Source organism: Polypterus senegalus, chromosome 6 (assembly GCF_016835505.1).
Source record: "Polypterus senegalus isolate Bchr_013 chromosome 6, ASM1683550v1, whole genome shotgun sequence".
Classification (NCBI taxonomy): Eukaryota; Metazoa; Chordata; class Cladistia; order Polypteriformes; family Polypteridae; genus Polypterus; species Polypterus senegalus.
The window spans coordinates 152510061-152529223 of NC_053159.1; the positions used below are offsets into that span (position 1 = coordinate 152510061).

Genomic DNA, 19163 nt, shown 5'->3' on the forward strand with positions numbered 1-19163 from the left:
GCCCTTGCTCAAGGGCCCAACGCAGCAGAGTCCCTTTTGGCATTTAGGGGATTCGAACTGGCAACCTTCCAATTGTCAGTGCAGATCTCTAGCCTCAGAGCTACCACTCCGCCTTATAAAAGGCATGTCACACAGAGCCCCAAAGTCCCCAGTAAGCACAGCATCATGGCCAGCACTTTAAATCCCTTTATAAACAGCAGTTGAAGAAGCACTGTCCCACAAGACATGCAAAAGTAAACCAAAATGAAACTGCACATGAATGGTCTCCTCTTGTATTCCAAAGCCTCCCGTTACCTCAGCTCTTTAATGTGGTGTTGAGTTTGTGGCGTCAGGGGGTGTAGTCTGAAGATTAAGGTGTTGAACTATCTTCCCCGAGACCCCCTCTATATTCCCCAAAGATGTGTAGTTTGTTTAGGGAGTGATTGTTTCCCCCCCCCAGCATTTTAAAGTGAAGTTCAGTTTCTAACTGCCCACCCTTCACCTTGCACTCTGCATGTTCTCTCCGTGTTTGCCGAGATCCCCTCCTGGTATTGTGGTTTCTTTCCGGAGACATGTATTTACAGTGGACTGTTTGGTAAATTAAGTTAGCTCAGTATATTTTGTAAAATGAATTAGGGTGAAGTCAGTGAGACAGATGAGGGAAGATTCTGCCTCCCATGGCCTTGGGCAGGATTAGAGGGATCAGATGGCTGGAATTATGAATAAAGTACAAGAAAAGCTATTCAATATGAGCGTTATGTTTGTAAGAATGACTTATTAATGAGCTATTCATTCTCTATAGATTGTTCCTTTTAGCGATTTCTATTTGGTACTGAGAACAAGTCAAGCTCATGCAGTTCTCACATACTTCTTTGCTAAATGTGGTAGATGACACTTCCATTTGTTATATTTGTAAGGTTTTAACTAAGGTGTCTAAAAAAGGTAGAAACAAACACAGGTTTAATCAAGAAAGATTTTAATTAAAATACATTTAAAATGTTGCAGTTATACCCATTGAAAAGCAGCTCCTGAAATGAAACTAGAGGAATATTGGAAACATTTTGTTTAATCTATTTATACACAACATAGGTAACATAACATAAGCACTGAAGAGCATTACAATGGAGGTAAATATTTACATTATACACATTTAGCACTGTCAGTCTGCTCAAAATGATCACAACACATTCCATCTTCTGATAACCAGCATAAGGAAATTTAAATGTTCTAAACAAAGGCAGATTTCTGAAGGAAAGTGATTAACATTAACTTTAGGGTGTGTTGTACAACATATCCTTCATTGTTACAAAAAGGGCAAGAACATCTATGCATACTCTATCTGTTAAAACTGTCCAAAACAAATCACTGGTAAGTAAGACTTGTGGCACATGAAGTGTGGTTTGTTTTGTTTATTTGTCCTCTCCTAATAATGAATGTCCCTTTACTTCAGAATACAACATACGACCAATACAGAGAACACAGCAGCTGTAATCCTCATTAATGTATAATTTTACTTATAAAATACAATATTATATATGTAAAAGCTCAAACTACATAAACTCTTAAGTAGACAGGCTAGCACTGGATACTGTAGATGAAGGATTAGATGGAAAACACCTGCATGCCCCTTTGCCCCGATACCTCTAGGTGGTGTGCATTCTGGCAAATTGTCTGTCAAAAGGCTGCACACACATTTGGCTGTCAAACTAGCTGGTGTTCTGTGACTACGCCATTTGGTCCGCACCCAGGCTGCTCCAGGCATTCCTACTTTGACGCTCCTATTAGCTGCAGGATATTAAGGAAGATATTAACAATGTCCGTGTAAAGCTTCAGAGCCCCATAGACGTACTCTTCAGGGCTGATGCTGTGTTTCCGATTTCCAATGATGAGCTGAGTGTCATAGGCTAGGAACTAGGCAAGAAAGAGAGAAAATTCTGTAATCTTTTCTGAAGCTAACTTAAAACATTATACTCCAATGCCAAGAGATATAAACTGAAAAACACTAAACTGGAGTAATTCAATCACATTTGTTTAATAAATGACTCGTATTTTATCTCAACTTTTTAAATCTTGACTTTTGAGCCTTTAGCCTGAATAAACTTTGTGCAGACATCCATCACATTGTTTTCACTAATCTTCAGTTTAATAATTTAACACATTTGGACAAACATCAAAATATACCTCCTCTATGCAGTAACTTAAGTGCCTCACACAAATATTTATTAACTCCAGTTGCACCAGATCCTTGAATTAAAAAAAATATGGTGTGATAAACCCATGAGTTCTGTTATACAGTATTTATTATTATTGTGGTAATTTCTATTTATCCCACATGCATATAACCGATTGTTCCTGCAGCTGTACACGTTTAGGATGGTTCTTGGGAAGAGGTCACCTGGTCTGGTAGCTTTTTAGTTATTCATATATGTATAAAATATGTCTTAGTTAAAGAGAGAAACTGGCAGATCAGGAAAGTTCACAGCACCTTCTTTTTCTTATTCAAAACTATTGTTTTAGGGTGTACTCACACTGGCAATACATTCCATTTGTCCACATGTAACTCCGCAAAGTCTAGTTTGTTTGACTAGTGTCATCGCTCTGTGCCGGGCCAACTGTACTGTGCCCTAGCCCACTTGGAAGTGGTGGGCCCCAGCACGGTTCAGTAGCATTCAGGAACAGTGTGATAGCTAAATGTGCCCAAGCACGGAAAACAGACACGATGTCAATGATGCAACAAGTCAAATAGTGCAATTCTCATTTCATTCAAGATCTTCAGAGTTAAAAACAGGTTTTTATTCCCACCTTGCACATGAATGTGAATTGTAGTTGGTGAGAAAAGCTACAAATTTCTCCCTAACATCATTTGTCACCGTAAAGATCTTCTCGTGCGTGCAGCATGATTAGCAGCAAAACCCTGTAAGAGGGTAGAGCATTATCCTGCCCTACACGACTCCAAAACAATCACAAAATAAGTAAAATCTTGACATGCATGTTGTCACTTGGTGTTCAGATCCTATTTTGGCGTGCTGGGGCACAGTACAGAACAAACATGTCTAGCGTGATTACACTCTTCGCCATTCACCGGTGGAGGCCAACTGAAAGACAGTTTCTCTTCCTGTTGAGCAATTGTATTTCTACAAGGTAAATGTGGGGCTTCCACAACACAATAGCTGCACTTCAACAAACCGAGTATAATGTCACATTACATGACATTCCCAGAGTTCATTTACATAACCTTAGGGAGTCAGAGGCAGCAACAGCACACTCCTGGAATTGCCCAATGTTTAGTCGGACATATCCAGCGACTCTCCCTGATAAAATCAAATAGGTTTGTATTTTGCTTTAAAGGATACTTTGGTGTTTTTGCAAGTCAGTTATTTCTTTACCAACATGGTATTTATGCATGTGCCATACAAAATTGGGTTCCAAAGTCCAGCGATTTCTTGTGATCTCGACCAGCCAGTCTCCATCTCTGTATAGCCTGGCTTACTGTCACTAACAACTGCCCAGTCAGTACCCAACCTAGAGGTAGTGACTGATGAGCAGCTGTCTGTCTTTTTCTGGCCACAGTTCTACTGTGTCTTGTTCATGCAGGTTCACGTTGTACAACATCCGCAAGATCAGACCTTACCTGACAGAGTAGGCAGTGCAACTTCTGGTCCAGGCTCTGGTCTTGTCCTGTCTGGACTACTGCCACTCGCTTCTAGTAGGAGTACCCACATGCGCTATCAAGCTGCTGCAAATGATCCAGAATGCAGTGGCCTGTCTTGTACTTAACCATTCAAGACGGGCACATGTCACTCCTCTCTTCAGGTGGCTACATTGGCTCCCTGTAGCAGCACACTAAGTTCAAATCCCTGATGCTTGTCTACATAGTCGTCAATGGGTTAAGCACCTGTGTATTGGGAGACACTGGTGTGGCGCGCTCCTTCTCACCTACTCAGGATTTGCCACAGTGAACAGTGTCTGGTGATGCCACGTCTACATGGTATCAAGTCTCAATCCAGACTCTTTTCATACTGTATTTAGCTCCTGGTTAGTGGAATGAGTTTCTCACTTCCATCTGTACTGCTGACTCCCTCAATGTGTTTAAGAAGCAGTTGAAGACCAAAGCTGTTCTGTGAATGTCTGTCTAATTGATTGAAGAAAAAAAAAAAAAAATTATGCTCTGATTTTATATTTCTGGTTAAATGTTAGTTAAATTCAATTTCCTTATTGATTATAATCTGTGATTGTTAATTAATATAACGTCTTTTCACTTTCAACGGGTTACCTCTCCTATTACACTTGCTGAACACACAAGCCCTGGCCTAATGTTACTTGATTAGGTTTACCTCTGCTGTAAGTCGCTTTCAATAAAAGTGTCTGCTAAGCAAATAAATGTAAATGTAAAAACTATGTATCTTGTCTGCGCTGGCAGTTAACCAGGCCCAGGTATAGCTAGAAAACAAAAGCCTGAAAAGTTACCAAACACGTCCATTTGTAAAGCCTGGATAGTCGTTGAGTATCGATCTGCATCTTATATGACCGATTTTACAATGTGTGTGTAGTCGCATGTCATTTTTGAATGTGCTACCTGTGCACTTGTAGTCTTTTACTAACCTTCACTGTCTGGAGGAGTCGTATCCTCAAAATCAGACAAAAATCACAGTAAACTATTCGTCCCCTGAGGTTGTTTTTGCTTTGATTTACTTCTATATTTATGCGAGAACTCTTAAAAGAATACAGAAACTGTTTCCTTACCTTGGGGGGTAAAAAAGCACCAGAAATATGCAATAAAATAATTATTCCCAGACATCTTTTTCTGTCTCAAACATGCACCAGAAACACAGAAGGCATTTTTTTTTTTTTAAATCAAAACTCAACTGGATGTTTTCGGTGGTTCTTCATGTCCTAATGCTACATTTGTAAAGTACGAGTGCAGAACATACTTTTAAAAGTTCCAGAAAACGCTGGACCTTGTAACACAACTTTAAATGGCAAATTGATAAATACCATGTTTGTGAAGAAATAACGTTGATTTGAGAAATTTGGAGTTTGTGATAACTTTGAAAATGTAAAAGTCGTCTACTTGGTCCGGGCATTTCTACTTGTTTTAATCTGACATACAGACAATGAAATCTGTAACTTCAGTCATCAAGATCGACATCCAAGTAGAAAGCATGTAATGATCCTCTGGCTTTAATTTTGATTTTTCTCTTTTTACACTTTTTTTTTTTTTTAAAAAAAAAGAACACTTCCAGTGCTTTGAAATAAAAATACCACAGAAAATTAAATTTTCCATACCCAGTAAAATTAGGGAATTAGTCAGTAAATACTTTTATACAGTATAAGTTTTTTAAATTAAAGGGTACTTACCAAAGTAAAGACCACGGCTGCTATTGCTGCATACACCATGTGAAGCCAAGGGATCTAAGAAAATAAAGTTTTAATTTCAGTATGATTTTGTCTAAATTTGCCTTAGTAAATGGTCAAACATGCCATTATCCCATCTCAATTTAAAAAAAAAAAAAAAGCAGTTAAATATGTGGTAACAAAGGAGAAGAGTTGAAAGATGAAGAATCTTACATATTTGAATGACAGTACGATGGCTGTGATGATCCCAGTAATAAAAAGAACAATCCCCAGGACGCAGAAGAGTCCGCCACACGATGTAAAATCCACCTAAGACAAGACACACTTTTTTAAATTATTCAAAGTACAGACGTATCAGAATCTTGCAGAAACCCTTAGATAAAAACAGCAAAACCTGCTGTACCCAAAGCTGGAAAATAACTGCAATGCTGTGATGTGTGAGCATGGCTTAAAGATACTTACATTTGGCAGAAACATAAATCCATACAATTACTAATTAAACAAAACTGAAAATAAAATCTCAGCTGTGACAATAGAGGGCTGTAAATGAAGGCGAGTGATCAGGTCAGTTGCACCATTCTAACCGTAAAGGCAGAGGCACAGAATGGTCTCAGGGGGCCTAATCCGTGTACAGCACCAGACAGGAGAACCTACAGAGCGCCCACTCAATGTGCTGAACTGGTACAAATACACACACAGTGCTGGTCAGTGGAAAATGCAGACTCAAAACCAAGAAGCTCCACTGATCCTGTCGCTAGAGAAATGTCTTCACGCTGTGCCACAAGCAGTCAAAGAGCCAATGAACAACGGGAAGACAATTCTATTGTTCCAGCGGCTTCTCCTTGGTTGTATGTATGTATAAAATTTATTATATAGCAATGTTAGATTGGAGACAGACAAGATGTTGGGACGGCTTAGCCATTAGCTAAACAAACAAGCGTTTCTCAAATTTCTTATGTAGTTAAAGCAAGTTAAATATTTCCTCCATTCTTGTGTGCCATGTTTCTTTTGTCTTAAAATCTCTGCTAGGATGCGAAAAGAAGTAGTCAAAGAAATCAAACAAGTGAGGTATGTGCAAACTCCACACAGACGGCACTAATTTCTGTTTATTATAAAAACACTGTTAAGAACATTGAGTGCAGCAACTTAGTTTCAGCAGTTTACAAATCACTGCTTAATAAACTGTGCTGCCATGTTTCTGAATCAAGATACTGTACAGTCATCATGCAATGTTACCTTAGTCTGGAAACAGAAGACAGTAACTACAATGCAGACCAACGCAGTGATGCCAAGTGCCAGGAAAACAGATTTTGTGTCGTAGTAGCTGGTGGGAGAGGAGAAAAAAAAAAAAAAGTTAAGTAAAGTTGTTGACGTACTTCATACATAATTATTATGTGCAGAGACTTGACTGAAAGAGAGCTTAGCAACATCTTTGCATTGACTTGTTTCAATTTTCATATACTGTACACTGCACTGAAGTAATAGGATTGGACATACATGTGTTTTAAAATTGTCAAAGAGCGGCCTTCACTTTTGGTAATGAATGCTTTTTAGAAAATCGGGCAACTGCTTTAGAACTGCAAGCAACTTTCCTGACCTTCCTCTAAGCATACATATGATGAAATGTTAAGAGGTGAACAGCTGAAACCTGGGAAAAGGCAACTTCCAATCGGAGTAGCCGGCAGTGGGTCAGGTCAGCGAGCTGGGCAGTGACATATGGCTCTCTGCCAAGTGCAGTGCGCCCAAAGGACAAACCGTTCGACATGAGATTGCATTTGCCATGACACTTTATAATGTGCCCACGCTTGAGTAGCTTCATGAACATTTTGTCCAAGCTCTGACTAGACTCCCTCAAGCAGTAGGAGCTTTGTCTTTTCTCTTAAATTCTGTTGCTGCACATCTGTCTCAAAATTCAGACTGAAAAACAACATTTAATAGACTATATATACACAAGCTGTGCATCCAGATATTTTATTTCATCTTGTGGATTCAATCCTTACAATAAATAAACTAGATATTTGAGATTCCTTAAATCCCTACATGTTGCCTACTTGTAAGTGATTAGTGAAATACCTTGAGATGGTTCCAGTCATGTAGGACATAGCCAGAGTCTGAAGGAAGAAAAGGAGGAGGTTGGCATTGTGTCAAAGATAAGACAATGCAAGCAATAACAAGCCAACACATTTAATAGATTTAGAAAACCACTAAAAACGCACACACACACACAGTAAGACGTCCACATCCACTCCTACCCGTGCCTGCAATGGTCCTTTCAAGTGCTGATGCAAGTTTAAGGAGTTCAAAATGCTGTCATTTTCTGTTTTTTAGGTTTTTAAATGTCATATATACAGTTAGGCACAATGTGGCTCTGGCACCTGGAAATGACAACCCGTTTAGATTGCACTCTTCTTTCAAAAGAGCAGACTTGCCAGGTCTCCTAATATTCAGAAGGTTCTAAAGAGTGTGGAGTACATCGCTGATTTTTAGCATAGTTTTAAATTTTAGGTGAACTGCAAAATAACCACATGTGTAATATAAAATGTCACTATTCTGCTGTCTGTTGATGTCAAATGTGTGTTTTTGGGTTAGTAAGCGCTGGAGTGAGCAGCGCGTTTCATATTTCAGGCCTCCATTACTCGCCTACAGCTGGTGCAAAATGCAGCTGCTCAATTTTTAACTGGCACAAGAGAGCGTGAGCATGTTACCCCGATTTTGGCTGCCAGTTAGTTTTCAAATCTATTTTAAGATCCTTGTATTTGTTTTTAAATCCTTTCATGGTTGTGCCCCCATTTTATTTGTCGGAACTGCTGCTCCCTTATGTACCATCTCGCTCTCTCAGGTCAGCAGACCAGATGCTTTTACGTGTTCCTAAGACACGATGCAAACTCTGAGGTGATCGGGCTTTTACAGCTGCAGCTCCAAAACTCGGGAACGATTTGCCGTTGCACGTTAGGTAGACTCCTTCACTTGCTGTCTTTTAATCCTATTTAAAAACACACTTTCACTCCCCAGCCTTTAACCCAGTATATGTTGACTATTTGTGTACTTTTTATTATGAATTTCTTCAACTCTTATGTGTTTCTTTTATCCTTTGGTTATTGTGCGTCTGATATGTTGGGTTTTTATTGTACAGCACTTTGGTCAGCCTTGATGTTGTTTTTAAAAGTGCTTTATAAATAAATATATAAATGTCGATCAACACATAAGGATTTCAGTGCACGTGAAGATAATGACCCTACAAAACTAGAACGTATTCAGGAGGAAAAACAAAACATTTTTAGAAAATCCAGCAAAGAGCTCACAGTCTTAACAAAAGCCATGGGAATGGATAAGCAATAGGATTAAAACAAAAAAAAAAAAAAAAAAAAAACCCTGAATTTGTACTTTTATAATATTTTGACCCAAATATCATAAACGACGACAGAAATTGCAAAAAATCATTTTAAAATGAAACTTCAGAAACAGTGCACAGTTTAAGCCAGCTAAAGTTGTACATGTTAACAGATGCAACTGCTGAATTGTAAGAGGTTTTTTCAGCAGGCACTGCAAAATAACATTCACTTCTCCGATGCTGAAAAGTGTCAAATGTAAGTATTATTTTAAAAACTGAATGTTTCTTACACTCCTCCTTCCATTTTAGGATGCTCCAGGCCAACACCACATGACAGATTGATCAGCCATAGTGAAATCCCGAAGTTGGGCCTGATGGATCTGTTACTCTCCTAAAATATTCAAGTTGACTTTCTAAAGACGTTGTTAGGAGGATTGTAACAAACTGGAATATTAGAAAAATAAAATACCTAATGTCTTCAATAATGGAGGGAAAAAAAAAACAACTGTACATTTTAAAAATTGTTTCTCTTTCTGTTGAACTGTTACTCCTAAGATTTTAGTTCTCCTCTTCAGATATATGTATGGCTGCTAGCTGGCTGGCTTCATTCAGATATACACTCGTTTCTACTCCATATTTGACATGTCCTAGTAATTCTGCACTTCTTTCACAGGCCACCACACTGAAAATCCCATTTTTACATTTCAGGGTTCACCTGGCACTATCACAGTCTAACCGAATGTATTAAACTATCTGATCCAAAAATGTTCCATAGCACTATGTGACCATCATCTGAACAGGGTGTGAAATGCTTAGCTGGATTCTAAGCTGGGATATGTTCCAGTTCCCCACAACCCTCTGAAACTGGTGAATAACCAAAGGACAGATAGATGTCGACTACAAGAAGGTATCTCCAAATTCAAACAAATGGCAGAAATTGTTTTAGACCTGGGGCTGCAGAGTTGTTTCTGATATTGCTGTAGTGGCGACAGATTTTTCGTTAATTAGAAACCAATTCCTGCCAATAACAGATCCCATTTAATTTTAATGGCTTGTAAGTGTTTGAAGTCTGCCATATCAGCTCATCTAAAATATCATATCCTTGGAAATCTAAAAAAAAAAAAAGTGTATCAGCCAAATGATTTGTAGCCTGAAGCAGAGGAGTAGTTCCCAGCTCTTCACGTTCCTTTCTAATATTTCATTAAACCAGATAGATCACAACAAATATACACAGATATAAATGGAAACAAATTAGATGGAGACCTGGTGGTTCCTCTGTCATGTACATTTCCTTGCTAATAAATATCAAAAACTGGCAATACTGCTGTCTAGAACTAAAATGAAGCCTAGAAAATGTTGCTTGAGCAATAAGTGCTTCAGTCGGAATAGCCGATTTCTTATTCAGAATCTTTGTTGGAACAAAACCTGTGGCCACTGCAGCCCTCCAGGCCTGACTCTGCAGATCCCTGGTGTAGACATTGGATGACGCCTGATCTGCAACCCTGTGTGCTTTACACATTTACACGAGAAGTGCTTTCTGAAGTTGGAAATTCTCAGTCACAAACAAACAGTTTCCAAGATACCAGATTCGGTGAAAAGCGCAGAAAAAAATTTAAATTTAAAGATGGCACACATTTTTCATGCTCAGATTATTTTAAGAATGTTTTCAACTGAAAAATGGCAGTCTTTCTCTTTTGTAATGTTAGTTGAGGTGGTATCATCTTGAGATCAAGTATTTCCAACACATTTTTGCTCTCAATGAGTATTTCTTTTCCTCTCTTCTTATTCCTTCATAGCCAGGAATGTAGACTTAGAACATTAGAAAGATGCCTTTCTTTTGTCCAGAAGAGAAAGTTGTTTAAATGTTTTTTACAGATACATGCAAGTCTCGTCTTGATCAGGTAACAAGTAAGCAAGTTTAAAAAAAAAAACAGCTTGGGAAGCATTTGAAAAGGTTTGCTACAATTTTCTTGAGAATACAAAAGGCGGAAAAACTACGAGTATCTAGCTGAGGAGTTTCTCTGTTCCACCTAGCAATTTAAAAATCCTTTGTCTGAGAACAAGGGCACCGTCTCTGACGAACATGTGGAGAGGTTCCACCAGGACATCACTTAAATGGAGAGACGGCGTAATGGAAAGTGAAGCTAAAGTACGTTTGGGTTGGCGGATATCGGTTTGTCATTCCACATTGAAACACCTTCAGAGAATTAGAAGGGAAAAAAACAAAACAAAGCAACTGCATTTTGTAAGTAATCATTATAAATAAAACAGTTGATTAATTTAAATTTTAAAGTGGTGAATTACTTTTTTCTCAAAAAATCATGTTTAAAACTTCATCTTTTAAAAACTGGATGCAATTCAGCACCCTCAAGTCTTTAAAGGACACCGGAAATGTTTTGACAGGAGCAACTGTTTTTTATTTTTGTTTTCTTGCAGACCAGTGTCATTTCAAAAGAATGCATTTCTATTTTGGGAGGTAACTGGTAACCTGCTAAAATGGAATGTAAAATTTCCAGTTTGGCATATTAAGTTGTTTTTCCTCCATGCTATGATTCAGTACTATATTTTATTTGTTTGTGTGCAGACAGACAGGCTTGCTAACTTTCCTTCAAATAGAGAAAATACAAAAAAGTGTCTAAAAACAAATGATTCAAGTTTAATAAAAAAATGAGCAACGAAAAACCACAACATAAAATGTTTATATCAAAGACTAAATGTCAATGATGAAAATTTAAAACTGACTGGCAAATGAAATACAATAACAATAACTTGGAAACAAATTGAAAGGTTCTAAAATTGCAAAATTAAATTTCAATTTCCCTTTAAAATGTCCCAAAAGATGATTTTTAAATAATAAATAAATAAAAAATACAAGTATATGATAAATATAAATAAATATATAAAAGGTGTGACAGAGCAAGATGTAGACGACAGGAAGATATGCAGCAAGATGATCTGCTGTGGCAACCCCTAACGTGAGCAGCCGAAAGGAAAAGACGGCAAGTCTTCTTCACAATTATTGGCACCCTGACAAAGATGAAATAAAAAATTTACCTTAATCTCACACTGGAAAAAAAAAAAAAAGGAGTAAGCTAAACTAAAGTATATTCATTACAAGAAAAAAAAATGTGCCACAATTATTGGTTCCCCTTCATTTTACACTTACCTTCCTGCTCACTGTGTGCGAGGACAAAATACACTCAAGTCCTCTACTTGTTGATTTGAACATTTTAATTGCTGCCCTAACTAAAGATACGGACTTTTTCAGGCGAGTCCCAAATGGTTTTTTAAAGCCAATGCCTGCCTTATGAAAGTCAACACTCTTTTCTCTCATTTGAATTGTGTGTTCTCTTGTATTTCTTGGAAGTCCTTAATTGGTATAAATAGAAAAAATGCTTCTGTTGTACTTTGTTTATAAGAATTTCTAGGAGTGATATTAATTGTGGCATGTTTTCTTAAAATAATTACTTCTTGATGAGGGATTTTTTTTTTTTTAATTAAAAAAAAACACAACCCTTAAATGGTTGGATTTCTCTCATTTTTAGTGCGAGATTCAGGTAATACTGCTAAAGGGCGTTTTTTTTTTCCTTTTTTTAAATTATAACCATCTTTTTTACCAGGGGTGCCAGTAATAATTGTGGAGGACTGTATTTATATTGTATATAAAATTAAAATACTGTACATGCTTCATCATACTGAAAAATTCTTGCATCATCTTACAATATTTAGGAATACTAAAGCACATTACGCAGTACATCATAAGTAATGTATCATTTATTCTATACATTTTATATTTTCCTCCAATATAGTATAGTACAATTTTACTTACAAATATAGCAAGCAATATGATATTCCAGGGGTAGCGTCTCCTAAAAGAAGAAATTGTACAGATCATTAATTTGCTAAAGAAGGTGAACAATTACTTTTAAAACGGTGAAACATACAGGGTCTGCTTAAAGCAACACAAGATGTGGTCGCTGTTCACTGACCAGTCGGAGACCCTCTTCTGGGCGTAGTGTGAGTGCCCTGCCTTGGGTAGGGGGACCATCAGTGTGGCATTTTCAGAGGATCAGTTTTTGTGAGTCATTTGCTTTCCCCTACTTTCATATCCTCTATTTTTTTTCTATTATAATTGAAATTAACATAACAGAATTACATTGTACTACATACTTGATATTCTTTTACTTATATAATGTAAAACAAGCTGTCATTTATAATCTGTGCTGAACTAATTACGGGGCAAATAATTTAAAAAAATCTAGTACTTAAAAGGTTTATAGCTCACCTTGGGCCTTCACAGCATACCAACACAAAGTATGTGACAAAAAAAACTCCACTGTCGAGATAAAGAAAAAAAACATAATTAATACATTTTGAAATAAATTAATTTAAATTTAATCAGGGTTCCCACAGTCATGAAAATCCTGTAAAAGTTTTGAAAAGTTATCAAATGAGCATTAAGTTTTGGAAAAATCATGGATTTTTTTTTAATATACATAAAATAAGATCTATGTTGTGTAATTCTATAAAATTAGAAAAATCTTGTAAAGAGGATCACACTCAATTATATGAGATCTCTTGACAGGTATGTAGTGATCTGTAACGCATTTGGCAAAATGCTAGGTAAATGTGTGTTCGATAATCTCTGCTAAACAAATGAAAAGACATGGCTCCATAAAGATGAAAAAATGCAGGACGTGCAAAATGTAAATTATGTGGGGAAAATGTTTGATGTATAAAGAATATGGGTGAAGCTGCACTAGAAAGTTACTAGAAAGGTAAAAACATATTGACAATGAGAAGGCAGCAAGAAAAAATTGAGAATTTAAACCTGATCGGCTCCTCTTCAGCTCGCACAGCAAAGATTAGTACAAATGAGGTAGCCAGGCAAGCAAAGAAATCCAATGTCTAACACTAAAGATTTGTCAGCGCTGAAAGGAATTGATTTGCACTACTCTTACAAATCATACACCAGTCTCAGACAGCTATTGAAAACCAATGTTCGCAGACCGCAAAATCCCAGCTACTTTTTACATAGTGAAACAAAATGTGCATATTGTACTACATTTGGTATTGCTCCTTACTGTAAATCATTGGTTCTCAGAGAATTGTCTCAAGCTGGGAATTCCCTTAATTTTGATGAGACTCTTAATCACTCAGCTCAAACAAACGGATATACACGTGAAGATTTGGCATGGCAGAGAAGTGAACGTAGGCGCACAGTTTATGAACTGGAAAGTGTTTGACTTGTTACAGTCGGAGCTTTCGTGTGAAATGAACAAGACATTGAACAACATAGGATCACATGGATTTTGTGTTCTCCACAATGCATTTCATGATAAATGTAGATCAGATGGATGGGAACTGGATCACACCTATTCATCCTGAGCAGGGTTGTGCAAAAGCGGGAACCTATCCCAGAATTCACAAGTGCAAGACAACTGAATGAAATAAAGCAGTAATCATTGAGACTGATCTGATGCAGCATTAAATATTCTACTTACCACATTCAGTTTTTTAGAGTGTTCTTCATAAAAAAAAAAAATATTTTCTATATGAATAATTTCATGAATGAGAAAAATCACATAATAGTCGACCTCTGCCTGTTTTGACCAACCGTTAAGAAATGTTACGAATTTTTAAACCCATTGTTGAGATTAAAAAGTAATGTTATGCAAAAGTGCATTTCTAATAAAAGTTCAAACTCTGCTAAATCTTTGGGAACTATAAACCATTTTATTTTTTTAACCCCAAAGTTTAATAAATTGAGTTAACACTGTTCAAATATTTCTACAAGTTGTACACCTGAAAGCACTAATGATCAAATCATGAATCCCTTAGTGGAATCAGGTGTGCAAGAGTCGAGCCAGGGGAAAATTTATAAAGATGATATTAATTAACTAGTTACATATGCCGCCAACCTGTCACATCGGTATTATTACTGTAGTTGTTGTAAGAGCAAATGTATTCACAAAAGTGACAAAATTAATAGAAATTTGCTTAGAAGCTATGGAAAAGTTATCGAACTTTCCAGTAAAAAAGGATGGAAACCCTGTTTAATGTAAACATTAAAAAAGAAACGTATTTAGGGAAAGGTTTTATCATTGAATTATTATTCAAATAATGCTGAAATGGAGGCAGAGGTTTTAATATCTATAATTAACTCCACAAAAGGAAAGAAAATCCATGATTAATAAAATAAAAAAAAAAAAAAACCTACATTGATATATTAAATCATCATTTTATATACTAATTATACTGGACAACAAAGATTTTGGTTCCTAAACACTTTTGAGTGTATCTTATGTATTTTGGCCTTCTGATCACTCTTCTACATTTTCCTATCACAAAACGTTTTTTTGTAATTTGCCAAATGTTTGTGATTTCCTCTCATATTATATAGTAGGTATACAAACAGAGTAAAACAAAAACTACACCGGGAACATTTGTGGTGATCTAAAAGCAGTGGCACTATTACTAGGAACGCAGCTCAGACAGACCAAGTACTGTTGTTTTAAAAGAACTGGCCGCTTGGTTCCAAACCAGAAAAGTGTGGCATCTAAACCACTGGTCAACCCAACAAAAACAATTTTGCTTCTCTTCATATAAAACTTGGGCTGCTAAAGAATTTTGTGAAACTATGAACGTGGTAGGTGAAGGAATAAGAGGCATTTTTCTAGGTCCAAAAATCAGATATGTCATCAATGACAAGCAGGCTTAAGGAAATCACATGAAAGGTGTTGGGAATTTTCTTGGCAACTACAGAGCACCAGATTATATCCAGCTAGCTGACAACATGCTTGAAGCAAACAAGAAGGCTAACAGAACGTTGAGTACAAGTCAATGGCGGTTACGCTTGAGCTTTATGACACACAAGTGAGGCCTCACCTGGAGTTTGTGTACAGTTTTTGTCTCCTTTACAATTAGAAAAGTCCAAAGAAGAGTTTAGGATGGAGATCTGTGAGCCATGAGGAAAGATTAAACAAGCTGAATCTTTTCAGTTTAAGCAAACACAGACTAAGAGGCAACATCTAAATGTTTAAAAATAATTAGTAAAGTGAATCCAGGCTTACTTTAAAATTAACTGAAAACCACCATGGGGGCACAGTTAGAAATTTGTTAAGGAGAAATTTCCACTTATAGTCCACCACTTATAGTCGTTTGATTTCTGGTCGGTGGTGTCCTTCAGCAGAGTCTGCATATTCTCCCTTTGTTTGTTTGGGTTTCTTACAGAGATCCATAGTTCAGCTATGTGCCTAACAACATGCTGTCATGGTTAACTGGTGGCTCTGAATAAGCTTGGTATGACTTGGCAAGGAAAGGCATGCACATAAGTGGACTGGCATCTAATCTATGGCTGGATCCATTTTTAAGCCCATCGTTGCTAGAACAGCCTCTCGACTCAACACAACCTCACACTGCACAATGCAGGTTCTGTAAATGAATGGGTGGGAATCAACCAGTTAGTTATTACCCCAGGAAGGTGTAAATCTTCCTTTCTAATAACTATATTTCAAAGTTAAAACAGCATGTATGCAGTACCCCATTAAATGGTGTACTTCTGGGTCAAAATGAAAAATATCTAAGAGTGTCAAACTTAAAATATGTGACACACAAGGAATAGGATCCCCCCCCGTTAAATTGCTACAGGATCACGAAGCTCATATGCGGTCTCTGAACTAGACCAGCCATAACTCCTTAAGGCAACAGCAGGATAAAAATATGATCAGCAAAGTCCTCATGTGATCATGATCCAAGAGTGTGCCATTCATTATGTTAAGTACAATAAAAGACGGGTGTAAAATTTAACAGCAAATCTATGAAAAGACTTGGTTTGACATGTAGAATGATTATCCTAAAAACATTAAGTAAACATTTGAAATTGTATTAAATCTGATACATCTTAATTGTGTAAAGCATCTATACTAATAAAAGGCAAAGCCCTCACTCACTCACTCACTGACTCACTCACTGACTCATCACTAATTCTCCAACTTCCCGTGTGGGTGGAAGGCTGAAATTTGGCAGGTTCATTCCTTACAGCTTCCTTACAAAAGTTGGGCAGGCTTTATATCGAAATTCTACGCGTAATGGTCATAACTGGAAGCAGTTTTTCTCCATTTACTGTAATGGAGATGAGCTTCAACGCCGTGGGGGCGGAGTTTCGTGTGACATCATCACGCCTCCCACGTAATCACGCAGTACATAGAAAACCAGGAAGACCTCAAAAAAGCGCTCAAGAAAACATGCATTATATAATTGAGAAGGCAGCGAAAGTGTGACATATACAACCATATTCATGAGTTCTGCTACTTCGGAAACAAAGCACGATGTAAACCTACACTTTAAATTAAGTTCATAGACAGGCTGCCGCTGGCGTTTGTAATTTAGTGCCTGCCCATATAAGGCCGTCCGTCAGTGGCAATCCAATAGCAAACTGCCACGGGTAAATATTCACGGGTGAAGGACTGTGCTTATGGAGAGGAAGATGAGATGGTCAGGGTGGTGTTTGACACAAACTCAGCGAAACTGCGAGAAAGTTTTAAGTGCCAGGACTAAGGTAACATTAAATAAAGCTATGGACATAGCACGAGATGGCACCAGCACAGCTGGGAAACTTCGATGCATGTACACCGAGCGGCTCACGTGAACTGCCGCAGTGCACAGATAAAAAGCAACAGTTCCAAAGAGCTGAACAAAACCGAATTACACAATTGAAAAGGCAGCAAAAAATATGAAGCGTCTGATAAGCATATTCATAAATGCAACTACTGTGGAAACAAAGCACACGGTGGAAAAAGTCAATGTCCCGCTAAAGGAAGACAGTGTAAAAAAAACCTGTGCATGCAGTGTGTCAGGTCTCAGATAAAGAAGACGAGCGGTTTATTGATGCAGTAAGAAACGAAATCGATGAATGAAACCTGTCATCTTTACAACGATTGACAAACACGGAATGTAACGAACACAACACATCCTACAAATACGAACCTGATTGAAAGAAATAATGATAATCAAATCCTTGATGACAGCAAAACTCAGTAACACTCACAAAACAAATACTGTATATTGACAGTCATGTTACGTTATTTTTAAAATGTTCCCTTTTCTTTTTCTACCTTTTTTAACACACTACTTCTCCGCGGGGGTATATATATATATATCCCGATCTACATACTCAAATAATGGATACTTTATTCGCCATCAATGATTGTTTTGGTAAAGCCATACTCAGTGTATTCATTAGATGAACGGTAAAAAGTAAGAGCGAGGGGAGGATGACTCATTGAGGCATGCAGGCTGTAGTCTTGGCGTCAACTCTATCTGAATTGCGATCACATTTAAAAACTATATATTTTCAAGTTCTATTTAGTCCATATGTGTCAAACTCAAGGGCGCGGGCCACATCCGCCCGGCGTAATTATATCCGCCCGAGATCATTTTATATACTGTATTATTGTTATTAAAGCCGGGTATATGAAGCGCTGGTAACACAATAAACTACAGATCCCATAATGCAGCGCTTCAGCTGCCTTGCCGAACACTTACCGCTTACTAGAGTTATTGCGCACTGAGTTTGCACAGCGCTTTGGTGACTTGAAGAACAAAAAAAGTCCGTCTACATGCGGCTCGAACCTTGTGCATGTTTGGTAGCACATATCTGTGTGAGAAGCTCTTCTCAGTGATAAAGACTAACAAAACAGCACACAGGAGTCGCCTCACTGATGAGCACCTGCAATCCATCCTGAGAATCTCCACAACACAGAACCTCACACCAAACAGAAACGAACTTGTGGCCAAAAAGATGCCAGGCGTCCAGCTCTAAAATGACATATGAGCAAAGACAACTGAATGATTTGATTTGTTATTGCACGTAAGAGCGGGAGTCAACCGTTTTAACAAACAGCGTATTGCACTGATACGAAATAGCTGTGTGTGTATGTATATGTATGTATATATATATATATATATATATATATATATATATATATGACAACAACACTCATCACTCACAACAGTGACAAAACAATTACATTGACAATCAGGTTACGTTATTTTTAAAATGTTTCCTTTTCTTTTCATTGCTTCTTTAACACACTACTTCTCCGCTGCGAAGCACGGGTATTTTGCTAGTTAGATAATATACTTTATTTTTCTACCTCCAAAAAAAATAATCAACATTATCATTTTGATATCACTGGAATCTTTCCCGCTTTTATAGTCCTAAACTGATGCAGTTCTAAAACTTTTGAAGCCTACTTCCAAAAGTAACACTATTACTCAAAAAAAAAAAAAAAAAGGTTTATCATTTCACTATATTCATCCTCTCACTCTTGTGATCCAAGCGTGTTCACACACCATCTGTCACAGCTTTTCAAATTTCAGGGCTGTGGCAAGTAGGTGATCGGACACACCCTTTCAATAAATTAGTTTAATTCTACATAGAGGGAAAAAACAAAAAAAAAAAAAAGAGGACAACACCCTCTGGAATATTTAACTT

At 37.3% G+C, this 19163-nt stretch overlaps 1 protein-coding gene across 1 annotated transcript in view; it reads right to left on the reverse strand.

Moving 5' to 3' along the window:
- Window positions 1–941: 941 nt before the first annotated feature.
- Window positions 942–19163, reverse strand: part of LOC120531719 (protein lifeguard 3-like) — a 54768-nt gene continuing 36546 nt past the window's right edge. Inside the window, exons 6-12 of the mRNA XM_039757385.1 lie at window positions 12951–13001; window positions 12495–12534; window positions 7408–7445; window positions 6571–6658; window positions 5548–5643; window positions 5338–5391; window positions 942–1890 (exon numbers count right to left, since the gene is read on the reverse strand). Coding sequence (XP_039613319.1) covers window positions 1744–1890; window positions 5338–5391; window positions 5548–5643; window positions 6571–6658; window positions 7408–7445; window positions 12495–12534; window positions 12951–13001 — 514 coding nt within the window. The 3' untranslated portion in view covers window positions 942–1743. The remainder of the gene's footprint in view (window positions 1891–5337; window positions 5392–5547; window positions 5644–6570; window positions 6659–7407; window positions 7446–12494; window positions 12535–12950; window positions 13002–19163) is intronic.